This window comes from Dermochelys coriacea, chromosome 24 (genome assembly GCF_009764565.3).
Source record: "Dermochelys coriacea isolate rDerCor1 chromosome 24, rDerCor1.pri.v4, whole genome shotgun sequence".
NCBI lineage: Eukaryota > Metazoa > Chordata > Testudines > Dermochelyidae > Dermochelys > Dermochelys coriacea.
The window spans coordinates 12,202,261-12,226,849 of record NC_050091.1 but is presented as its reverse complement, the minus strand read 5'-3'; the positions used below and the strand labels follow the sequence as shown (position 1 = coordinate 12,226,849).

The 24,589-nt window shown below is 64.3% G+C and overlaps 1 protein-coding gene across 4 annotated transcripts; it reads left to right on the top strand.

Moving 5' to 3' along the window:
• The first annotated feature begins 1,119 nt into the window (after positions 1-1,119).
• ATP1A3 (ATPase Na+/K+ transporting subunit alpha 3) lies at positions 1,120-20,680 on the top strand. Of its 4 annotated transcripts, none has more exons than XM_038382746.2 (23): positions 1,120-1,288; positions 6,133-6,219; positions 6,613-6,672; positions 7,288-7,491; positions 7,846-7,959; positions 8,261-8,395; positions 8,912-9,029; positions 9,209-9,477; positions 10,540-10,738; positions 11,112-11,221; positions 11,498-11,632; positions 12,935-13,127; positions 13,821-13,996; positions 14,250-14,386; positions 14,773-14,923; positions 15,470-15,638; positions 15,748-15,902; positions 16,093-16,216; positions 16,812-16,957; positions 18,296-18,426; positions 18,705-18,806; positions 19,359-19,450; positions 19,644-20,675. In XM_038382746.2, the coding sequence occupies exons 1-23, from the start codon at positions 1,283-1,285 to the stop codon at positions 19,670-19,672; spliced, it is 3,042 nt and encodes a 1,013-aa protein (XP_038238674.1). In that variant the 5' UTR covers positions 1,120-1,282; the 3' UTR covers positions 19,673-20,675. The 4 variants fall into 4 exon arrangements, with proteins under 4 accessions (XP_038238674.1, XP_038238673.1, XP_038238675.1 ...); XM_038382745.2 differs by having other exon boundaries at positions 1,121-1,288; positions 6,094-6,219; XM_038382747.2 differs by lacking the exons at positions 1,120-1,288; positions 6,133-6,219; positions 6,613-6,672; ... (6 more) ...; positions 11,112-11,221; positions 11,498-11,632 and adding an exon at positions 11,687-11,735 and having other exon boundaries at positions 19,644-20,674.
• Positions 20,681-24,589: the final 3,909 nt, after the last annotated feature.

Below are 24,589 nucleotides of genomic sequence, written 5' to 3'. Positions count from 1 at the left end.
TACCGATGGCCGCCCATGTCTGCTCTGTCCGTGATTCTCGATGGTTCTTATCCCCCCATCCCAGGCGAGACCACTGCTCAGTCCTCCCCAGGCGCTCAGCCTCTCATCTGCCTCCCACCCTTTTGTGCCCCGTCCCCCTACTGAAATGTGTGGGGCGGTGTGAAATACAGGGAGCGTAGAGGGTTGTTGTGGTGTTGGAGGGAGGGTTGTGTGTGTTTCAGTCTGTGTGTGTGTGTGCGTGCACATCTTGGGGTGTGTTTGTGTGTTGGTGTGGTGTGTGTGTCTGTATAGGGTGGGTGGGGTGTGTATGTGTGTGTCGGGTTGGTCTGTATGTGGATGGGAGTGTGTCAGGAGTTTTTAGGGTGTGTGTACCTGGGGTTGCGGGTGTGTGTGTGTGTGAGGAGCCGTGTGTTGGGTTGAATGAGGGTTTGCATGTGTGTGAAATGAGATGTATGGGGGGTTGTGTTTGTGTGTTTGGGGGGACGAACTTTGGGGTGTGTGTGTCAGGGTGTGTGTGTGTCCCCTTCCTTGGAGCCTCCCGCGTCTCACCCAGTTTTATCTTGAACTGACGGTGATGGGGGAGGGAACGTGTGTGGGGGTCACCTCCCTACACCGAGATTGGCCCCCCCCGTGCAGACTCCCCCGAGCCGGGATCTGGGAGGGGGGAGGGATTCTGGGGTTCGCAGGGGGTCATTCCGGGGGAAATTTGGAGGTCTTGGTCTTGGGAGCCCTGAGGGTTTTGGGGGGTCTGTGGGGCTACAGGCTGTTCTTGGAGATGCTCTGTGGGAGGCTGTGGGCTGGGGGGGATGCAGTGTTTGGTGAAGCTCTAGGTTGAGGGATTTTCGCTATGGGGTTGGGAGTTTGGGGTTCTTGGCTGTGTGTGGGGGCAAGGGCTCTTTTGGGGGCTATAGGGTTGAGGGTTGGGGTGAGCTGTGGGGTCGAGGCTGTGAGGTTAGGGCTGTTTTGGGGGTCTATGGGGTTGGGGCGCTCTGCGGGGGGGGATTCTCCATCCCCAGCCCCGTGGTCGCCCCCCCCCACCTTGGAGAAGGTGAATCCGCAGTAAAGGGGGCGGGGCCTGTCTGTCGGTCCGGCGCGGGGGGAGCGGGGGGGCGCTGATTGGCTGCAGCAGCAGCCCCGGTACAGACAGCAGCCCCGGCAGCTCGCGGGGCTCGGCTCAGTCCGGCGAGCCTGGCAGCCGAGCGCGTCCGCCCCGCGCCCCGAGTCCGTCTGTCCGTCCACGGAGCGCCCCGATCGGCCGGGCTGAGACCCCCCAACCGCCGGCATGGGGGTAGGCACCGCGGGGGCGGGTGGCGGGGGATCCCCGCGTGTGTCTGCGAGTGTGTAAATCCATGGGTGTGCAACGGGGTCAGTCATGCGTGTGAGCGTAAGAGGGGCTTATCCTTATATATGTCTACAAGTGTGTAAATGTGCAAAGGGCTTATCCCCGTGTCTATGACTTTGCAAATGTGTGAGTGTGCAACAGGGCCAGCCCCGCATGTGTGTTCATGAGGGGTTCTTCCTGCATATGTGTGTGTGTGCAAATGGCTTGCTCTGTGTGAGTGTGCAATGAGGCCAGTCCTGTATGTGTGAGCGCAAGCTGCAATCCGTGAGTGTGGCTGCAAGTGTGCAAATGACTCTGGCTCAGGGAGTGTGCAATGGAGGTGTTTTGGTGTGTAGCTATGCATCGGCACTTGTGTGGGTGTCTCGGTGCCAGTGTGGATGTGCGCAATGAGTGTGGCTGGGTGTGTGAACGGGTATCTGTGAGGCTACGTGTGTGAGCTGCGTATGTCTCTGGGGGTGTGACACTGCGGCGGTATGCGTGTGTCCGTATCTGCGCAGGGTGTGTGTGCCCAGGGGCCTGTGTGTGTGTGGTGCGTGTGCGGTGTGTGAGTTTGTGTGCTGGTGTTTGCGTGTGCAGAGTGTGTGTGTGTGTGTCCTACCCCGTGGGCCCCTCCCCACACAATAACCTTCTCGTCTCCTCTGCCAGCCCCCCTCTGCCCCCCCCCAGGATTTCTAGCCTTGTCTCTGATCTTTGGCTCTGGGACACGTGTGTGGGGGGGTCGGGGGCAGATTTGGGGGTGGCCCTGGGGGCCCTGGGGCAGGGTTACTGCGGGGTGGGCTGATGATGGGAAATGTTTGGGGCTGCCTGGGCCGGGGGGATGGGCAGGGAATGGGCACCCCCCAAAGCCAGGACCTCGAGGTGTGACGGGGGGAAACAGAGCCGGGGGGGCCGGAGCGGAGGGAAAGAGGAGAAAATGGATGGGACAGAGACTGGGGGGACAGCTCCTTGTCATTCCCTCCCCAACAGCGCAGCTTGGGGAAACCCCGCGGGGGGTGTTACAGCGCCTGACCCCCCCATCCTTGGCAACGAACCTGGACAAATGGGGGGCCTCTCGGGGGGCAGCCATGCACTCATGAATCCAGCTCATTAATCCTTTAATTAATCCCCCAATGAATCCCAAACCTCGGGAGGGGGAGCCCCAGGTTCAGCCCGGGAGGGCGCCGTTGGAGAATCGGGGGGACCCAAAGAGAGGGGCTCTGTGGGGGAAGCTCGGAATGAGAGTTGAGATGAGGGGGGCGGGGGGGCTGGTGGGGGAGGGGAGCTGGCGGGGGGAGAGCAGCAGGCGGGGGGGCTGGTGGGGGAGGGGAGCAGGCGGGGGGAGCAGCAGGCGGGGGGACTGGTGGGGGAGGGGAGCAGGCGGCGGGGAGCAGCAGGCGTGGGGGAGCATATGGCTCTGGGCTCTCGGCTTAATCCGCCTGCTGTCCGGAAGGGGGGGCGGGGGGGCACATCGAGGCGGCGGCACAGATGCAGCAGCTGTAACCTTGGCGAGCGCGCGAAGGGGAGAGGAGGGGGGAGCTGGGGCGGGGGGGATGGGAGCTGCGGGAGGCGCGGAGCGGGGGGGACTGTTCCCCCCCCCCACGGCGCCGCCTCCCCTCAGTTGAAACGTGGACCCCCCCCAGGGTCTCGAGGCGTGTCCGAGTCACTGGCGGGGTTGATTCTTCCCAGGTCCTCCCGCCTCGCCCCTCCCCGCGTGCGATGCCCCCCCTTTCCCCCCTGGCTTGGGGGCGGGGTCTAGGCCAGAGCCCCACGCTGCATGTTCCAGAGACTTTTTTTAAAAAAGGGGGGGGATTTCATGAGACGCCCCCCTCCTGAAATCAAAGGGCCCAGAGGGGTGCGCTCAGGCCCGGGGCGGTTGGGGGACGTTTTGGCCCGGAGGGGGAGTTTCTTGCCATTTCCTTTCTCTAGCTCATGAACCCCTTAAACTGAAGTTGGGGGGTGGCTGGGCCTTGCCCCCTCCATCGCTGCCCAGCTGTCTCTGCTCACAGCTGGGAGATCGGTCACCCTGAGCCCCCCTCCTGGTGCCGGAACAGGGGCGGGGGGAAGGACATGGGAGGGCTGGTTCCAGCTGGGGGTTCAGCTCTGAGCTGGGGGGCTGTTTCCCGGCTGAGGGCTGGGGGGTCCCTGTGCATCCCCCCCTGCTTTGCATTGCCTGGAGCTGTGGCTGCTGCAGTGTTGGCTCAGAGCCAGCGCCACCCGCCCCCCGCCGCAGCGCTGCAGTGGGGGGCCTCAGGAAGCTCAGGGCTGGGAGGGCTGAGGCCAGTGACCAGCCCCCCCCCATCACCACTGACCCCTCAAGCAGCCCACCCCCAGGAAACTGCCTCCCACCACCCAGCTCCCCTGCCCCACATTCACCTCCCCAGCACGTCCCCTAAGAGCAGAAGCCACCCCCAACTTACTCCTCCGCCTGCCCCACCAGCCCCCTAGCGCCTCATGTATGTGTGTGTGTGTTACTGAGCCACCAGCCCTGTGCTACATCCCAGCTCCAGGGGACCCCTACAACGTGCCGGGCCCCCAGGGTCCTCCACTTCCCTCGGGATGGGCCCCATAGCCTTCCACCTCCAAGACAGAGCCCCTGCTTCACCCTGGGGCTCCTGGTGCCCCCGCAGGGACTGAGGCCCCGCGGCCAGGGACGCCGGGCAGAGTCACGGTTGAGCGGGATTTATTGGTCACTTGGCCGCCCCAGGTCAGCGCGCAAAGATGAAGGTCAAAGTAGCTCGTGAGGCTAGGACAGAACAACCCCCCAGCCAGACCAAGGTGGGTCTGCCCCGGGCTCAAAGCATCCGGCCCCTTCCGGCGCCCCCTCGGGATCCCCTGCCCGCCCCTCAGCCCTGTGTCTCGGGACTGGGGGTGCTGGGTTCCCAGCTTCCATCGGCCCGGGCCCTCAACCAGTCCCGGGTTCCCTGCTGGGCCCCACCCGCACCTCAGAAGCCCCCCACTGGGCAGCAACGCAAAGTGCCGGGGGAAACTGAGGCACACATGGGCCCCTGCAAATCGTACAGAAAATGCCTACTTCATCACAGTGTGTGTGTGCTGCTGTGTGTGTGAGACACTGTGTATATGTGTGTGTGAGAGAGATGCTCTGTGTGTGTGTGAGAAGCTCTGTGTGTGTGTGTGAGAGAGAGAGAGAAGCCTTGTGTGTGTGAGAGACAGAGAGATGCTCTGTGAGTGTGTGAGAAGCTCTGTGAGTGTGTGTGAGAGAGACAGGCTCTGTGTGTATGTGTGTGTAGCTCTGAATGTGTGTGTGTGAGAGAGAGAGATGCTGTGTGAGGCTCTGTGTGTGTATGTGTGTATAGCTCTGAGTGTGTGTGTGTGTGAGAGAGAGAGAGATGCTGTGTGAGGCTCTGTGTGTGTATGTGTGTGTAGCTCTGTGTGTGTGTGTGAGAGAGAGAGAGAGATGCTGTGTGTATGTGTGTGTATGTATATGTAGCTCTGAGTGTGTGTGTGAGAGAGAGAGATGCTGTGTGAGGCTCTGTGTGTGTATGTGTGTGTAGCTCTGAGTGTGTGTGTGAGAGAGACGCTGTGTGTATGTATGTGTGTGTAGCTCTGTGTGTGTGTGTGAGAGAGAGAGAGAAGCCTTGTGTGTGAGAGAGAGAGAGAGATGCTCTGTGTGTGTGTGACGTTCTGTGAGTGTGTGAGAAGCTCTGTGAGAGTGTGTGAGAGACACACGCTCTGTGTGTATGTGTGTTTAGCTCTGAGTGTGTGTGTGTGTGTGAGAGAGAGATGCTGTGTGAGGCTCTGTGTGTGTATGTGTGTGTAGCTCTGAGTGTGTGTGTGTGAGAGAGACGCTGTGTGTATGTGTGTGTAGCTCTGAGTGTGTATGTGTGAGTGTGAGTTCAGTGCCCACTGCTGCCCTCTGCTGGTTGGGATGGGGTAGGTTGGGGGCCCTGTTTTGCATTCACACCCTCCCCCCATACAGCACCCAGGTGAGTGGCACGTATTCATGGGGCCACTCCACCAGCGACCCGCCCTCTTGGGGGCAGGGGGGGCGGAATCAGTCTGGGACACTGCACAGACGTGGCCGCCCCAGCCCCCCGCTACTCCCCCCGCCGTGCAGGGCACATCTCACGCCCACGGGGGCACATCAGGGTCTGGTAGGCGGCGCTACCCGCCCCCCCGAGCGCCCCCCCGCAACACATGGGCGGATTAGTTGCTGGGAGCAGATGGTCTGAAATCCCGAGGGGGGGGGCAGCGGCGGAGCGGGGGAGCAGGTGGGGGAGGGGAGAGGATGCCCGGTGTCGGGGAAAGGGGCTTTTCTGGGTGAGACCATTTTTGGGTGTGGGTGGAAGGTGTTGGGGGAAATGGGGAGGGCGCTGGGGGAAGGTGATTTGGGCAGGCCGAGCCAACAGGGGACGGGGAGCCCTGGGAGCGCTGGGGGGGTGATATGGGGCAGGCCGAGCCAACAGGGGACGGGGAGCCCTGGAAGCGCTGGGGGGGGTGATGTGGGGCAGGCGGCGCCAACAGGGGACGGGGAGCCCTGGGAGCGCTGGGGGGGGGTGATGTGGGGCAGGCGGCGCCAACGGGGGACGGGGAGCCCTGGGAGCGCTGGGGGGGGGGGTTATGTGGGGCAGGCGGCGCCAACAGGGGATGGGGAGCCCTGGGGGCGGGGGTGGTGAGGTGATGTGGGGCAGGCGGAGTCGAGGGGCAACGGGGAGCCCTGGGGGAGGGGGGGGACCGGGACGGCGCTGGCTGAGCGCACGCCCTACACACGGGGGGGTCCCCAGTCCCGGCTGACCCCCCCGCCCCCCCCCCAGTACGGCCGCTCAGACAGCTACCGCGTGGCCACCACGCAGGACAAGAGCGAGAAGGACTCGCCCAAGAAGGGGAGCAAAGATGCCAAGGCCAGAGACCTGGACGATCTCAAGAAGGAAGTGGCCATGGTGAGTGGGGGGCTCCCGGGTCGCTAGTGGGGGAGGGGGGCTGTGGGGAGCAGGGGGGGAGCTGGCTGGGGGGAAGGGGGACTGTGGGAAGTGGGGGGGCGCTAGCTGTGGCGGGGAGGGAGGCTGTGAGGAGCACGGGGCGCTGGCTGGAGTGGAGGGGGGCTGTGGGAAGTGGGGGGTCTCTGGCTACGGCGGGGAGGGGTGCTGTGGGAAGTGGGGGTCTCTGGCTGGGGGAGGAGGCTGTGGGAAGTGGGGGGGCGCTGGCTATGGCGGGGAGGGGGGCTGTGGGAAGTGGGGGGGCGCTGGCTGTGGCGGGGAGGGGGCTGTGGGGAGCAGGGGGACGCTGGCTGGGGGGGGGCATTTCTTATTCTTTTTCTCCTTCCTATTTCGCAGACTGAGCACAAAATGTCCATCGAGGAAGTTTGCAGAAAATACAACACGGACTGTGTGCAGGTGAGAGTCCCGCCCCCAGTGCCCCCGGCCACCCCCGGTAAACCCCCCCCGTACCCCCGGCCCCCTGTGAACCTCCCAGCGCCGGGAAGTCCCTCAACATCCCCATATGCCCCGTGCCCCACATGTCTCCCACTCCTCACTCCCGTAACCCCTCGGGGCGGGGCAGGGGCCCTGTGAGTCTGAGGGCACCAGAGCGAGGGTGGGGTGTGGGGGAGGGAGGGAGGATGAAGGAGGGGTGGAGGGCGACGGGGGTGGGGGATGAGTGTGGGGTGCAGGGGGTGGAAAGATGTGGGGGATGGGTGGAGGGTGAGGAAGGCTTGGGGATGGATGGTGGAGTGCGGGTGGTGAGGGAGGGCGTGATGCGGGGGAGGGAGGGATGTGGAGGGATGGGTGGTGGGGTGCAGGGGGTGGGGGGATGGGTGGTGGGGTGCGGGGGGGTCAGGGGATGGAGGGAGGGGTGTGAAGGGATGTGGGGTAGAGTCAGGGGTGCGAGGGGTGGAGGGATGTGGGGGGATGGGTGGGGGGGCTGAAGGGGTAGGTGGGACTCAGGTAGCGGGAGTAGGGCCAGCTTGGTGGGGGGTCTCTCTGGGGGTCTAATCTCCCCCTGCCCCCCAGGGTTTGACCCACAGCAAAGCACAGGAGATCCTGGTACGGGACGGGCCCAATGCCCTGACACCTCCCCCCACCACCCCCGAGTGGGTCAAGTTCTGCCGCCAGCTCTTCGGGGGCTTCTCCATCCTGCTGTGGATCGGGGCCATTCTCTGCTTCCTGGCCTACGGCATCCAGGCCGGTACCGAGGACGACCCAGCCAATGACAACGTGAGCACGGGGGGGTCTGAGTGCACGGGAGGGAGAGGGTCTGAGTGCACGGGGGGGCTGAGTGCTGGGGGGGCAGGATGGGGGGCAGGCTGGTTGGGGACAAGACTGGGGGGGCCCAATGGGGGGCAGGGTTGGACAGAAGGGGTGGGATGGAGGGACCCAGCTGGGGCTGTGACTGTGGGGGGGTTGGGACCAAGAGGGGGGTGAATGAAGCAGGGGCATGTGGGAGGATGGGGGGCATGATCGGGGGAGGGGGAGACAGGCAGGGAGGGGTTGGGAAGGTGGAGGAGTGGTGGGGGGGCTGCCTGGAAGCTGACCCCGCCCCCAAGGGTACTGACTCCCCGCCCCCCCCAGCTCTACCTGGGCATCGTGCTGGCTGCTGTTGTCATCATCACTGGCTGCTTCTCCTACTACCAAGAGGCCAAAAGCTCCAAGATCATGGAGTCCTTTAAGAACATGGTCCCCCAGGTGAGGGGAGTGGGGGGCTGGGATGAGGGGAGAGGAAGGGGGGCTCACAGGGGACCAGCCATAAATGCCGTGCTCTCTACCAGCCCCCACTGGCCTGGTTACTGTAGGCCCTATACAAACTGCCCCTCCCGCATGCGGCTGCATTCGTAGGTGGCGGTGGGGGTCTGGGGGAGCGTGGTTAGGGGCAGCAGGGTTTGGGGGTCAGGGGACTCTGTGGTTGGGGGCAGCAGGGCTGGGGGCCTGGGGACACAGTGGTTTGGGGTCGGGACCCAGATCTCCCCATAACCCCTGCTCCCCCTAGCAAGCCCTGGTGATCCGGGAGGGGGAGAAGATGCAGCTGAATGCGGAGGAGGTGGTAGTGGGGGACCTGGTGGAGGTGAAGGGGGGCGACCGTGTCCCTGCCGACCTGCGCATCATCTCGGCCCACGGCTGCAAGGTGAGAACCCCGCTCCGGCCCCCCAGTGCTTGGATCTCCACCCCCTGCCCCAACGCACATCTCGTGCTCTGGCCCCCCTCCCCCACTCCGGCCCCCTCAGTGCTCAGCTCCCCATCCCCCTGCTCCAACCCCCATATTGCGCTCCAGCCCCCATCCTCCGCTCTGACTCCCCGTGCTCTGCTCCCCATCCCCCACTCCGGCCCCCCCAGTGCTCTGCTCCCTGTGTCCTGCTCTAACTTTCCTCCCCCAACCTGCCACTCTGAGCCCTCCAACCCCCGTTCCTCCCCTAACTCACAAAACAGCCAATGCTCCAGCTCCCCATCTCCAAAGTCCCGCCCCAGCCCCGCCTCCAGGGCTTCCAGCCCAGAGCCCCCCTGAGCTCCTGCTCTGGGTTTCCCTGCTCCAGATCCCTCCGCCCTGCCATGGGGTCCCATCTCCACGGTGGGGTGGGGGATGCAGCCAATGGGCCGTACCCAGCTCTGACCCTGGGTCTGCCTGCCCCCCCCGCCCCCGCAGGTGGATAATTCCTCCCTGACTGGCGAATCGGAGCCACAGACCCGCTCCCCCGACTGCACCCATGACAACCCGCTCGAGACCCGCAACATCACCTTCTTCTCCACCAACTGCGTCGAGGGTGAGCCCTGTGTGGGGGGCTGTGGGTCAGGAGTGAGGGGCACCGGCAGAGCTGAGGGGGGAGCCCAGGGCCGGGATAGCAGGGGCTGCAGGTCAGGAGTGAGGGGCACCGGCAGAGCTGGGCTGGCAGGGGCTGTGGGTCGGGAGTGAGGGGCACTGTTTGACTCCTGGCCCCCCCAGGCACGGCACGCGGGGTGGTCATCGCCACGGGCGACCGCACGGTGATGGGCCGAATCGCCACGCTGGCCTCGGGCCTGGAGGTCGGCAAGACGCCCATTGCTGTGGAGATCGAGCATTTCATCCAGCTGATCACTGGCGTGGCCGTGTTCCTGGGCGTCTCCTTCTTCGTGCTCTCACTCATCCTGGGCTACTCCTGGCTGGAGGCCGTCATCTTCCTCATCGGCATCATCGTGGCCAACGTGCCCGAAGGGCTGCTGGCCACCGTCACGGTACGTCCGCCTGGCTGCGGCCGACTTCACAACAGCCCTCGGGGCCCGCCACGGGCCAGACGCCCCAGGCTTCTCCAGGCTCTCCCCTGGGTGGACGGGCGTGCAAGGGATTTCTCCAGTTGTGGGGCAGGGGTCCCTGGGGCGGAGGATTTGGGAGGTTGGCTCTCAGGCTGAGTTTGGGCCCTGGGGGGTTTCCAGACTGGGGGAATCTCTGGATTGGGGGGGGTCTGTGGTCTCTGGGCTGGGGGTGTCACGGAGTCCCTGGGCGATGCTCAGGAGCTGCTCCCTACGAAGCCAGGCAGGACTCTGGGGGAGTCTCCTCTCTGGGAGCAGCCTGTCTGAAGGGGACACAGCTCACCTGGCTTCCCCCTTCCTGGGTCTGACCCCGGAGCATCCTCTGCCCCTCCGTGCGCTTCCCACAGCGAGTCCGCCCAGGCGGGGTCCTGGGGGGGCCAGAGGGTCCTGCCCCCCAACTCCGCAGTCAGACGGGACTCTCAGCCAGCCAGGAAAACAGAAGGTTTATTGGACGACAGGAACATGGATTAAAACAGAGCTTGTAGGTGCAGAGACCAGGACCCCTCAGCTGGGTCCATTTTGGGGGGCAGTGAGCCAGACAACCCCATCTGCACTTCACTCCATGTCCCCAGCCAGCCCCAAACTGAAACTCCCCCTCCAGCCCCCTCCTCCTCTGGGCTTTGTCCCTTTCCTGGGCCAGGAGGGCACCCGATTCCTTTGTTCTCCAACCCTTTAGCTCTCACCTTGCAGGGAGAAGGGCCAGGCCATCAGCTGCCTGGAAACAGGGTGTCGGCCGTTCTCTGTATCCAGACCCCTGCACACACCTGCCCTCTAGGGCTCTGCAATGATCATACACCCTTATCCCACCCCCTAGATACTTAAGAACTGCCATGGGGAAACTGAGGCACCCTCACAATATTCAGAGGAAACATTAAGAGCAGTCCCATTCCGTCATGGGGGTACTGCTGGGCTGAGAGGTGTGTCCAGCGGGGAGGGCCCCTGGGTGGGAGGGTCCCCTGTGGCATCTCTGACCCCCCCACCACCCAGGTCTGCCTGACGCTGACGGCCAAGCGCATGGCGCGCAAGAACTGCCTGGTGAAGAACCTGGAGGCGGTGGAGACACTCGGCTCCACCTCCACCATCTGCTCCGACAAGACGGGGACCCTGACCCAGAACCGCATGACGGTTGCCCACATGTGGTTCGACAACCAGATCCACGAGGCCGACACCACCGAGGACCAGTCGGGTGAGGGGCGCAGGGGGACCGAGGGGCAGGGTGGGGGAGAGCCCCATGGGCAGAGTGGGGCGGGGACTGGCTGAGAGCAGGCCCATATGAGGACGAGGTCTCCTGGGGGTGGAGGCTGAGCAGGGTGATGCTGGGGATCTCTAGGGCAGAGGGACACTGTGGGGAGGTCTCTGAATGGGGGCTGGGGGTGGTTCATGAGAGGGAAGAGATGTGAGGCTGTGTGGGGAGGCGTTGGGGACTCCGGGGGGTTAAGTCACAGTGCAGCCAGGATGGGGGAGTTGCACACAGTGGGGTGCCCCAATCCTTGTGCGCAGTCTTGGGGGTGCCCCAACTGCCTCACTGGGTGCTCCTAATGCCCCCCTGTACCCCCCAGGAACGGCCTTTGACAAGAGCTCGGCCACCTGGCTGGCCCTGTCCCATGTCGCTGGACTCTGCAACCGTGCCGTCTTCAAGGGGGGGCAGGACAATGTGCCCATCCTCAAGGTGAGCGACGACCCCCACATGGGGGCAGCCAGGGGACCAGGTATGGGGGAGGGGACGGCACAGGGGAGTAGCACAGGAGGGGGGGCTATGGAGCTGGGAGGTTCCCCTTTGTGCCCCACAATGGGGTGAGAGCAGAAATGGCAGGGGGGTGGGGGCACAGGAGGGGTTCAATTCTAGCCCCCCCTGCACTGGGACGTGGCCGGTGCTGCCCAGGGGCAGAGCTGGGGCTGTGGGGTGGGGGTTCAGGGTACCCCATTACTAACCCCCCCCCCACAGCGGGACGTGGCTGGCGACGCTTCGGAGTCGGCACTGTTGAAATGCATCGAGCTCTCGTCCGGCTCCGTCAAGCTGATGCGGGAGAGAAACAAGAAAGTGGCCGAGATCCCCTTCAACTCCACCAACAAGTACCAGGTACTGGGGGCCTCTCAGCCCCCCCAAATCCACCCAGCCCCCCAAACCTGCTGTTGCCCCCCAGTCATCTGAGATCCCCTTCAACTCCACCAACAAGTACCAGGTACTGGGGGCCCATCAGCCCCCCCAAATCCACCCAGCCCCCAACAGCCCCCCAAACCTGCTGTAGCCTCCCCAGCTGTCCAAGATCCCCTTCAACTCCACTACCAATCCTGGGTGCAGACCCCAACTCTCAATTATCTGGGACCCCCTATTCCTCGTGAGCTCCCCCAGCTCCCTGTGGGGCTGTGTGAGTGTGTGGTGGGGGATGCTGCCTGCAGTTCCCAGCCTGTCAGGCTAATCCTGTCTCCAGCGCTGGCAGCTGATCAGATTAGCTCGGATTCCCCGTGGGCACTGGCCTGGAATGATCCACAGGCTCACCCCCCCTGCCCCCTACCTGGGAGTCTGGGCCCCATCAGTCAGCTCAGCCCCAGGCATGGGGGGCAGGTGGGTGGGGCCCCAGGGAGTCTCATGGAGCCACAGGGCCTGTGCTACATGCCTAGCTTGGGAACAGCCCCTTGGGGCAGCCTTGCCACATGCTGGAATCCCAGGGATCCCCCCTTCCCTTGGGGTTGGCCCCCAGCCCCCCCCCGCCTCTGAGACAGAGTCCTGGGCTCCAGCCCTCCTGCCTCTGCCCAGGAGCTCTGCCCAGCGCAGCCAGTGGAGACGGGCTCTGGGGGTGTCATGCCCGCGGCAGGGACTGATGCCCCTCAGCCAGGGCTGGCGGGGACATTGGGCAGTGTCGCCAGCACTTGGGCTGTCGGTCCCTGGCCATGGCCTGGGGGCCCTGAGCTCCGGTCATTGCAGAGCCCGGCCAAGCTGCCGCGACCCCATGGTCAGGCTCCCCCTGTGGACTGAGTCCCTTCCCCCACTGACCTCCGCGGTCCCCTCTCAGGGCGGGCTCAGCTTCCCGGCCAAGCGGGGGGAATCCAGGGGAAGCATCGTCTCTTGATCTGGTTAGGGTCCCTTCACTTCCCTCCCCTATGTCTGTGAATCTGCCCTGAGAGCGGACGGAACCCCTCTCCCCCGCTGGGCAGCCCTGCGCCATGCAGGGGAAACCGAGGCACTCCCAGGACTCAAAAATATGACAGAAAATTTCCACTTTCATCAGAGGGGGATGGGGGAGTGGCTGGGGGGGCAGATATTGGTGGGCAGGTTAGTGCTCCCTGCTGGGGGGAGATGGGGGAATATGGGGGGCTGGCAGGTGGGTGGGGGCGACTGGGGGGTCTGCAGCCTCATCTCTGATGCCCCCTCACCCCCCAGCTGTCCATCCATGAGACCGAGGACCCCAGTGACAACCGCTACCTGCTGGTGATGAAGGGGGCGCCGGAGCGGATCCTGGATCGTTGCTCCACCATCCTGCTGCAGGGCAAGGAGCAGCCGCTGGACGAGGAGCTGAAGGAGGCTTTTCAGAACGCCTACCTGGAGCTGGGCGGGCTGGGCGAGCGGGTGCTCGGTGGGTGCCTGGGGTTGGGCGAGCGGGTGCTCGGTGGGTGCCTGGGGCTGGGCCAGCGGGTGCTGGGGGGTGTCTGGGGCTGGGCCAGCGGGTGCTGGGGGGTGTCTGGGGCTGGGCGAGTGGGTGCTGGGGGGTGTCTGGGGCTGGGCGAGCGGGTGCTCGGTGGGTGTCCAGGGCTGGGCCAGCGAATGCCCGCAGGGTGTCCAGGGCTGGGTGAGCGGGTGCTCGGTGGGTGTCTGGGGCTGGGCCAGCGGGTGCTGGGAGGGTGTCCAGGGCTAGGCCAGCGGGTGCTCAGTGGGCATTGGGGGCTGGGCCAGTGGGTGCTCGGTTGGTGTCTGGGGCTGGGCGAGCGGGTGCTCGCAGGGTGTCTGGGGCTGGCCCAGCAGGTGCTCGCAGGGTGTCGGGCTGGCCTAGCGGGTGCTCGCAGGGTGTCTGGGGCTGGGCCAGCGGGTGCTTGTGGGGTATCCGGGGCTGGGTGAGCGGGTGCTTGGGGGGCATTGGAGGGATTGGGGGGGCTGGGGAGGGGTTGGGCATGGAATGGGTGCACTGAGATGCTGGGGAATAGGGGAAGGGGTGGACACAGGTGGTCGGGGTTGGGAGGAGGGGCGGTGGCAGGGTTGGGAGCTGGGCTAGGGCCAGGAGGCTGGGGACTCTGGCTGGGCCCGGTGGCTCTGACCCCCCCAGCCCTCCCAGGGTTCTGTCACTTCTATATGCCGGAGGAGCAGTACCCCAAGGGCTTCGCCTTCGACTGCGACGACGTGAACTTTGCCACCGAGAACCTCTGCTTCGTGGGGCTCATGTCCATGATCGACCCGCCCCGGGCCGCCGTGCCCGATGCCGTGGGCAAGTGCCGCAGCGCTGGCATCAAGGTGAACCCCACAGGGCCTGGGCCCCTTGGGGGCTGGTTAGACAGGGGCCCGGCTTGACAAAGCCCTGGCTGGGGCAGTTTGGTTGGGGTTGGTCCTGTTTGCGCAGGGGGTCGGACTAGAACTGCTGAGGTCTCCTCCAATCCTAATCTCTGATTCTGTGACCCCTCGCCCAGCACTGAGACGCGGCCACCTCTGGGGTGGGGCTCCTCTCACCCCCCACACTGGGGTGTAATAACCCCCCATCGCCCCCCAGGTTATCATGGTGACCGGCGACCACCCCATCACCGCCAAGGCCATCGCCAAGGGCGTGGGCATCATTTCCGAGGGCAACGAGACTGTGGAAGACATCGCCGCCCGCCTCAACATCCCCGTCAGCCAGGTCAACCCCAGGTATGGGGGGGCAGGGGCCCCAGGGGAGGGGGTGTCCCGGAGCCCACAGGCCCTGAACTATGCCACCAGCTCTGGAGCTACCCCTTGGAGGACCCCTTTGATGTCCCAGCCCCCAGGGGTCCCCCTGTTCCCTCAGACTCACTGGACTGAGAGCAGACTGAATCCCTTCCCCCACCGAGCATCCATGCGCCCTCTAGGGGAAACTGAGGCATGCACAGAACTCATAAAAATATTACAGACATTTTCCAGTTGGTCACAGGCGGCGGGGGGGAGAATCCCCCAGACGAGGGGGCACAAGAGTCTTTGGGCATCTGCAGAGAGGGCCACCAGTGGTGCCAGCCTGGGGGGAGGCGTCCCAGCGCTGACCCTGCCCACCTCCCGCCCAGGGACGCTAAGGCCTGCGTGATCCACGGCACGGACCTGAAGGACATGAGCACGGAGCAGATCGACGAGATCCTGCAAAACCACACAGAGATCGTCTTCGCCCGCACTTCGCCCCAGCAGAAACTCATCATCGTGGAGGGCTGCCAGAGACAGGTCCGAGTCCCCCCCGTGACTCTCCCCCGCCCCTGTGACTCCCCCCATGACTCTCCCCTGCCCCCTGCACCCCATGACTCTCCCACGCCCCCGTGACTCCCCCTTGACTCTCCCCCGCCCCCTGCATCCCGTGACTCTCCCCTGCCCCCTGTGACTCTCCCCTTGACTCTCCCCCACCTCCCTGCACCCCGTGACTCTCCCCCGCCCCGTGACTCCCCCTTGACTCTTTCCCGCCCCCCTGCACCCCGTGACTCTCCCCGCCCCCTGTGACTCCCCGTTGACTCTCCCCTGCCTCCCTGCACCCTGTGACTCTCCCCTGCACCCCATGACTCTCCCCCACCCCTGTGACTCCCCCCTGGACTCCCGCACCCCCCTGCACCTTGTGACTCTCCCCCGCCCCCCGTGACTCCCCCTTGACTCTCCCCTGCTCCTCTGCACGCTGTGACTCTTCCACGCCCCCATGACTCTCCCCCACCCCCTGTGACTCCCCCCTTGACTCTCCCCCACCCCCCAGCCCCGGTCCTGACCTGTGTGTGCCCCCTGCAGGGTGCCATCGTGGCCGTCACAGGCGACGGTGTGAACGACTCCCCAGCACTGAAGAAGGCCGACATTGGGGTGGCCATGGGCATCGCCGGCTCCGATGTCTCCAAGCAGGCGGCTGACATGATCCTGCTGGACGACAACTTTGCCTCCATCGTCACCGGCGTCGAGGAGGGTGAGGGCTGGAGTGGAGTGGGGCAGCTGAGGGGTGGGGGCCAGAGAGTAGGGGTGTCGGGTGCTGGTCCCCCTCATTCCCTCTCTCACACCCGAACCTCCCGCTGCAGGGCGCCTGATCTTCGACAACCTGAAGAAATCCATCGCCTACACGCTGACCAGCAACATCCCCGAGATCACCCCCTTCCTGCTCTTCATCATGGCCAACATCCCGCTGCCCCTCGGCACCATCACCATCCTCTGCATCGACCTGGGCACTGACATGGTGAGCCCCCACCCGGGCGCCCCTCCCTCTCTCGGGCAGGTGCCAACTACACCAGCCTTGCAATAAAGTCGGGTGTGATTCGAGGGGGAATGGACTCACCCCCACGTGTCGCCCCCTTTGCCACTCAGCCCCCACCCACTCTGCACTGGGGCAGGCCCAGCCTCTAAACCCCCCTGCCCCCTCTCCCCAGGTCCCCGCCATCTCCCTGGCCTATGAAGCCGCTGAGAGCGACATCATGAAGCGCCAGCCTCGAAACCCCCGGACAGACAAGCTGGTGAACGAGAGGCTGATTAGCATGGCCTACGGGCAGATCGGTGAGGGGCGGGGCCTATGGGCGGATCGGTGAGGGGCGGGGCCTATGGGCGGATCGGTGAGGGGCGGGGCCTATGGGCGGATCGGTGGGGCGGGGCCTACGGGCGGATCGGTGAGGGGTGGGGCCTACGGGCAGATTGGTGAGGGGCGGGGCCTACGGGCGGATTGGTGGGGGCGGGGCCTACGGGCGGATTGGTGGGGGCGGGGCCTATGGGCGGATCGGTGGGGGGCGGGGCCTACGGGCGGATCGGTGAGGGGCGGGGCCTATGGGCAGATCGGTGAGGGGCGGGGCCTACGGGCAGATTGGTGGGGGCGGGGCCTATGGGCGGATCGGTGGGGGGCGGGGCCTATGGGCAGATCGGTGAGGGTCAGAGCCTGGGGGTAGATCTGTGAGGGAGGCAGGGCCTGGGGCGGGTTGGCGAGCTGGGGACAGAGGGTCACTCTAGGGTCTGGGTGGGGTATGGGGGACATGTTGCTACCTCCCCTTCTGCTGCCTTCCCCCCTACCCCATCCCTTCTGCCCTCTACCAACTCCCCTCCCGGGCTCACCCTCCCTGCCCCCCTGCTCTCCCCAGTAACCCCCCGCTCTGCCCCCCAGGGATGATCCAGGCGTTGGGTGGGTTTTTTGCCTACTTTGTGATCCTGGCCGAGAACGGGTTCCTGCCCTCGGGGCTGGTCGGGATCCGTCTCAACTGGGACGACCGGACTGTGAATGACCTGGAGGATAGCTACGGGCAGCAGTGGGTGAGCGTGGGGTGGGGCGGGGGGGTCTGGGGTCACCACCCCTTGGAGCTCCCCATGAGGGGCTGGGACAGACCCCTGGGTGCTGCCCGGACTGTGGGACACTGTCCCTTTTTACTCTCTGGCTCAGGGTCCCTCTCACCTTCTGGCTTCGCTCTCACAGCCACTAGCATGCGAAGGCACCAACAAGGTTACACGCAGCCTCACATGAGCGGAACCCAGGGAGACACCAATAAATCCCCCCAGCCCCAGCCTTGCACCCCCGAAATGTCCCGTCTTGCTCGGCTCGGGACCAGCTCCAGAACAGGGCAAGCTCAGTCATTCGTTCGCCCCTTCAGCCGCGCACCAGCCCCGTAACCTGAGCACGTTCCCCGGACCATGGGGACAAATGTGCGAAGCCCAGCTGGCTCTACGGGAGCGCTGGGCCCAGCCATCAGAGGTCTAAATCCTGAACGTTCTCAGGCCAGATTTGAACCAAGCCGTTTCTCTCACCGCGCCAGGTGTGGCAGGCAGGTCACAGCTATTCCCAGCCCAGCCGGGACCCCCGGCTCAGAGCCTTTTCTCCCAGACGTTCCCATTGCCCTGGGTGCAGGTGGGGGCGAGGGGCAGGCGCATGGTGCCCTGGCCCCTCTTCTCTCACTTCCTCTGGCTCAGACACGGAGTCAAGCGTCACCTGGGTCAGGAACAGCTTCTCTGCTGGCCTGGCTTCCACGGGGACCCCGCTCCCACCTGGGGCCCCAGGCAGGTCCCCCCTGGGCCCCTTGGCCCAGCCCCGTGCTGGCTTTCTGTCTCCCCTCTTTGGGGTCCCTGCATCCTGGTCTCCCTGCCTGGCCTGGCCTTTTCCACCAGTTCACACCAGTTCGTGCCCCTCCCCCTGGGTGTCTGACTCCCCCGTTAACTGCCCGCAGGGATTTTAGGATCCTGCTGATCCCACAGAGCTGGAACCTGTTTCTCCTCCTGGCCCAAGGGCCAGCCTTGACTCCTGGCTCTGGCAGAGGGCCATGTAGTGGGGAAACTGTGGGGGAAGCCAGGGCCCATCCGGGCCCATCCATCCACGTCCAGCAGCAGGAACAAGCCGTGTCCTCTGTCCCAGCCCCCACCCTGCTTCACCCAAATTGTGCGAGTGTCCAGCTGTCCTCTGCCCCTGCCAGGGCTGGTTGTGTGCACTTGTGCTTCACACCCACAACCCGCAGCCGAGGGCATCAGGGACACACAGCTCTGATGTTGTTTCAACAGTGACTAATCGGCACCTGACTGAAATGGCTGGATGCAGCCTTGGCTGGGGGGCAGTTTCGGGGGGGGGGGCTAGTGCTGACACTCTCCCCATCCTCCCCCTCTTAGACGTACGAGCAGCGCAAGGTGGTGGAGTTCACCTGCCACACGTCCTTCTTCGTCAGCATCGTGGTGGTGCAATGGGCTGATCTGATCATCTGCAAAACCAGGAGAAACTCAGTGTTCCAGCAGGGCATGAAGTGAGATGGGGGCTGGGCTAGCAGGGGTCTGCGGGTCGGGAGCGAGGGGCACCGGCAGAGCTGGGGGGGAGCCCAGGGTGGGCTCGCTGGGCTTGTGGGTCAGGAGTGAGGGGCACCGGCAGAGCTGGGGGGGGCAGGGCTGGGCCAGTAGGGGTCTGCAGGTCGGGAGTGAGGGGCACCAGCAGAGCTGGGGGGGAGCCCAGGGCTGGGCTAGCAGGGGTCTGTGGGTCGGGAGTGAGGGGCACCCCGGGCGCTGATTCATTGTCTCTCTCTCTCAGGAACAAGATCCTGATTTTCGGGCTCTTTGAGGAGACTGCGCTGGCCGCCTTCCTGTCCTACTGCCCCGGCATGGATGTGGCACTGCGGATGTACCCCCTGAAGTGAGTGCGGGGATGGAGGGACCCCGTTGGGGGGGCTCCTGCTTCCCTGGGAGGAATCCCTGGTGCTGGAACTGGGCGGGGGGCAAGTGGCCACGGCGCAGAATTCACGTTCCCTGCAGAGTAATAGATTCTCCCGGGGAGGCAAAGCTGCAATTGCACCTTTCATCCACCAGGGGCTGCTGCGGCCCGAAGAGCTGCGGAGAGGGAGGGGGCTCATTGGCCTTGGGGGCAATCCCTGATGCAGGGGGTGAGGGGCTGCAGCCCGGGGGGGGTTGATCCCAGGGGAGGTGGCTTTGCTGCCCTTCGAGGTGGGGATCCTGCACTGGGGGAGGGGGAGGATACTTGGGGGGGCATCCTGGTGGGAGGGGTTCCCTGCAGCCATGGGGGAGGGGATTCCTGGCCAGGGGAGGGTCTCTGCAGTCCCAGGGGGTTCCTGGCCAGGGGAGGTGCCCGCCCTGGGAGCCTGCAGCAATCCCCTTGTGTCTGCCGGGCAGGGTGCAGCGTCCCCCCACTGCTGGCACTAACCCCCCACCCCGGTTCTGTCCTGTCCAGGCCCAGCTGGTGGTTCTGTGCCTTCCCATACAGCTTCCTCATCTTCGTGTACGACGAGATCCGGAAACTCATCCTGCGCCGGAACCCCGGAGGTGGGGGGCAGCCTCGGGAGGCTGATGGGGGGATGCAGAAGGGGGCTGGAGGGATATGGGGGCCTGGTATGGGGGGAGATGAAGGAGAAGGGGAGGGGGGTAAGGAAGATGGGGGAGGGTGGGGTGATATGTGGGGGGAGGTGCCAAATAGGGGTGTCCTTACCTAGCATTAACCCCCCCCTCTCTGTCACAGGTTGGGTCGAGAAGGAAACCTACTACTGATCCCCCACCTCCTACACTGCCAGCCGCTCCCCCCCCACGCTGGAGACCAGGAAGCTGGGACCATCTGCTGGGAGAAAAGTGACTCATCCCTCCCCCACACATGTGGCTGAGAACGTGAAACTGTTCCTGCCCCCGGCACCACCCCGCCCTCACCTGGGGGTATTTATTTATTTATTGGTGTCATCAACATCTCCCCACTGCTGTGATTGAACCCAGGACCCCCAGAGCTAAAGGGGGGGCTGGGAGCAGTCGGGGGGGCTCTTGCCCAGTGTGGAGGGACAGTTACGGGAGATACAGAACCCCCCAGTCAAACAGATCCCCTCCTCCCAGGGCATGCGTGTGTCCCCTGTGCCTCCCCCGAGCGTGTGGTTCTTCCCCTTAGCACACAAGTCCCCTATCTTCCCCCCTGCCCCCCAGGGCACCCCCTTCTCCATTCCCATTGGGGCATGGGGGGCAGGAGCCAGCCCTCAGCCCTAGACTGGGGGGGCATACTCATATACAGTGTGTGTGGGGGGGGTTTCAGCAGAGCACAGGGGGGAGCCGGGTTGTAGAATAGAACCCAGGCGTCCTGATCCCCACCCCACCCCCCAGCATGCCTTTACCAAGCCAAGTCAATAGCTTCCCCCTGCCTGTGTTGGGTGCCCCTCCCGCCCTCCTGCCTCCCCACTGGCCCCAGGGCCCTTTCTGAGGGGTTGGGGGATCCTGCTGCTGACCCTTGACCCCAGATTCCAAGTTATGGACCAAGGGAAACCAGGGCCTCATCCATGTGTGTGTGTGTGGGGGAGAGTCCCAAGGGCTGGGGGGGGAGGCAGAGGGGTTTGTCTGTCCCACCCACCCCCAGTGGCCATGGGGGGCTGGGTGTGCAGTGCGTGCTCCCCCTCTCCCTGTGTGTGTTGGGGGGGCCTTACCCCATCTCGCTCCCCCCCGTTTGGGGATTGTGTCGTCATGTGACAAACAAACTTGATTTAACAAATAAAAACAAAACCAGACCCGGACAATGTATCGCGCGTTGTGACGGGGGTGGGGGCGAGGTGGGGCAGGGCCCGGTGGGGGGAGATGCAGTTTGGCTGGGTGGCAGGGCCGAGGGCAGGCAGTGGCTGGTGGGGGGAGTCCCAGCAATAGGGGATGAGGACCAGGCTGGAGTTGCCCAAGGCCGAAGGTCCGGTGGAACTCCCTGCCACTGGACATGGAGCAGACGGGAGCCCCTGACTGATCGGCAATACCTGGGTGACCTGGGAATGGGGGAGGGGGAGGCTGGAGCTGGCCAGGCCAAAAGAACGAGCTGGCAAGGGGGTGGGGGGGTCAGTAACTGCATGATGCCCTCCCCGCCCCCAACCGGCTCCTCCCAGCCTGTCCCGGCTTCCCCCCCTCAGTGACGCAGAGCCAGTGTCAGACGATTTGGCTCTGATTTGTGCCTGGGAGCACAAAGGGGGGGGTCATTGTTATGGCAACCAGCGGATGACTGTTGCCATGGCAACAGAGGATGATTGTTACTGACGTTGTTGGGCAGAGCCTGAGAACGAGGCTGTAGCGTCCCCGCCCCCAGCACTGGGTTAGAACCCAGGCATCCTGGCTCCCAGCCCCCCCACCCCCACCCCACTGACCAGCCTTAACAGAGCTGGTGGGAGGGGGCTGTGGGTTGGGGGGTGAGGAACGTTAGCTCAGCCCGTCCCTGGAGGCTGCTCTCGGGGCCCCGGCTCTGCCAGTGAGATCGGGGGCTGCTGGGACCCACTGAGTTTGGCAACAGGGCCAAAGCAGAGCCCGGACCCCCTGATCCCTCTGCCCCCTCACTGGGGGTCACACTCCGGCTCTCATACATGGGGATTGGACCCCCCCCTCCCCTCCACACACAGTGGGAGGTACCCAGACCTGGGCCAGTGAGATGCGTCCCCCCTCCAGGGGAAAGTGGGGTTCATGGCCCCATTCCAACTGGGGCAGCACGGGGGTGTTGGGCCTGGCCCCCAGGAAAGGTGCAGGGTGTGGGGAGCCCAGCCAGGGGCCACATTCAGGGCCCAGCTGAGAGTGTCAAGTTGGGGTTTGACCCAGCCTGAACCCCACATGTCCCCCCATCCCTACACCACACGCCTGGCCTCTGGCTCCTGCCCACGGGCTGGGTGCCCCCTGCTGCCATGGGGAGAGGCAGAGTGGGAGGTGCAGGGACCTCTTGGCGCATGGTTGAGGGGGCAGCAGCTGTGGGAGGCCCCCAACCTGGCACATGCAGCCGGGTCCTGCCAGGGCTCTGCCCCCTGAGTGCTTGATGCTGCAGCAACGCCCCCGAATCACTGCCCCCAAACCAGCCTTTTCCAATGTAGACCCACGGACCTGGGGTGGCTCCTGCCCTGCTGGGGCTATTGTGAGCCTCTGTGATGGGCTATGCTGTTTTGTCACGTTGATAAGACCGTGGTAAATTTGGTACAAAATCTGCCTTGTGACGTCATGACAAAGTGGGGGATTTATCACGTTTTCTCCTTGTTTTCCCAGCGGTTTCCATGCAGAGGGGTTGGGACTCAGTTTCCCTGCATGCTAAGGGTTTAACGCAGGAAGGGGAGAGGGAGTTTGTGGGGACACAGGGCCAGCGAGGGAACTTGGGGCCCCGGCCAATGGCCTAGAGAATGGAGACCCCAGCGACTGGGAACTGGTGACCCGGTTCAGCCAGTGGGAGGACAAGGGGCTGCGGGGACCCCAGGGACCAGACCAGCCAGGTTCAGCCAGAGGGGCCAGAGGACAGAAGGGGGAGGGGGGCCCAGGTGACCCTGTTTACCGGGAGAGGAGACAATGGACGGGGGGGCTTGGGGCCGGTGATAGCAGATGCCCAGCGGGGAAGCAGGGGGGCTCGGGGGCAGAGGGAGGGAGCAGGCAGAGCCCCCCTGGATGCAGGGGAGACGGGGCTGGGCTGGGCTGGGGGAGGCCAGGCCTGAGGCCAGAGAATTTCCTGTGCTGGGTTCAAACACTCAATAAACCCTCCTGTGTTACTGTCACGGAGTCCCCGGGCGATGCTCTGGAGCTGCTCCCCACGAAGCCAGGCAGGACTCTGGGGGAGCCTCCTCTCTGGGAGCAGCCTGTCTGCAGGAAACACAGCTCACCCGGCTCCCCCCTTCCTGGGTCTGACATCGGAGCATCTGCCCCTCCGTGCGCTTCCCACAGCGAGTCCGCCCCGGCGGGGTCCTGGGGGGGGCCAGAGGGTCCTGCCCCCCAACTCCGCAGTCAGACGGGACTCTCAGCCAGCCAGGAAAACAGAAGGTTTATTAGACGACAGGAACATGGTCTAACACAGAGCTTGTAGGTAAGAGAACAGGACCCCTCAGCTGGGTCCATTTTGGGGGGCAGTGAGCCAGACAACCACGTCTGCACTTCACTCCTCATCCCCAGCCAGCCCCAAACTGCCTCCCACTCCAGCCCCCCCTCCTCTGGGCTTTGCGTTTTTCCCGCACCAGATTCCTTTGTTCTCCAACCCTTTAGCTCTCACCTTGCAGGGGGGAAGGGCCCAGGTCATCAGGAGACAGGGAGTTGCCCATTTATGTACCCTGGCCCTTTGCTCTGCAACCATTACACCCCCCCCTTATCCCACCACCTAGAGACTTATGAAATGCATAGGGGAAACTGAGGCACCCCACAATATTCAGAAGAAACATTAAGAACAATCTCACTTCATCACAGTTACGCTGGCTGAGAGTCGCTCCAAGCTAGAGAACAGGGGGCATTCCCCCACTCTGGGAGGGGAAGGTCCCGGGGGTCCAAGTGAGGTGACTCCCTGAGGGGGCTCTGTGATGCAGCAGGGAGTGGGGCGGATTGACATGGGGATGGGGACTTTTACTGGGACTGTCTGCATGGGGGTTGGAATGGCAGGGGGGGCTTCACTGGAGGGAGATACCTGAGCCTGTCACCTGAGCCAGGAGGAAGTTGGGGCCAGGTGATACCTTCTGCCCAGGAAACTGGACAAAGGCTGGAGGAGGAGCCGGGGGAGAAGGGGAGTGGCTGGGTGAGATGGCTGGAGTGGGTCTGAGTTTGGAGCTGGCTGGGGAGATGGAGGGGAGGCCCAGAACTGGGAGTCTGGGCTTCCTGACTCCCAAGATGGACCTGACTGAGGGGTCCTGTTTCCTGTACCTACAAGCTCTGTTTGGGACTGTTCCTGTCGTCTAATAAACCTTCTGTGTTACTAGCTAGCAAAGAGTCTGGGTGAATCGCAGGAAGTGGGGTGGGAGGGCAGGGCCCTGACTCCCCCACACTCCATGACAGGCCCACAGCAAGAAACAGGGTGCTAAGGCTCCGAGAGGTGCGGCTCCAGGAGGTGGAGGGGCTTAACCCCCGAGAGAAGGTGGACCCCCGAGAAGGGCTGTCGCATTGAAGGGGGTTCCCTCCATGGACTGCACGGGGCCAAGAGTGGGCACAACCTGGGAGTCCATGACAGACGTATCATTTGAAAACTTGAAATCTGCTTCTCATGGAGTGTGGGGTTCTCTAGCTTTTTGTCCCCCAACCATAGCCTCAGGTCGGGTGGACACTGTTCATACAGTTGCTCCAGTACGATCAGTTTAACCAGGTCCTCCTTAGTCTGGGCCCCATCCGCCCACTTGCAGGCATATCCCTCCATTTGGAGGATCCGCTACAGATATGTGACCTCAGGGGTTTTACGCTGACTCCGGAGCCTTTTCCGGTACATCTCGGGGGTCAGCCCAAACTCACGGAGCAGGGCCTTTTTGAACAGTTCATAGTCCCCTGCCTCTGCCCCTTCCAGTCGGATTTGGGGTCCAGTAAGGGGGTGAGAAACTGGAGCCTGTCTGCAGGGTCAACCCTGTGCATCTCGCAGGTATTCTCAAAGGCCATCAGGAAGCTATCTATGTCCTCCCACTCCTTACGCTGGACCAGGAAGCACTTATCAAAGCTCCTTGCAGTCCTGGGTCTTCCCTCGCTCTCTGC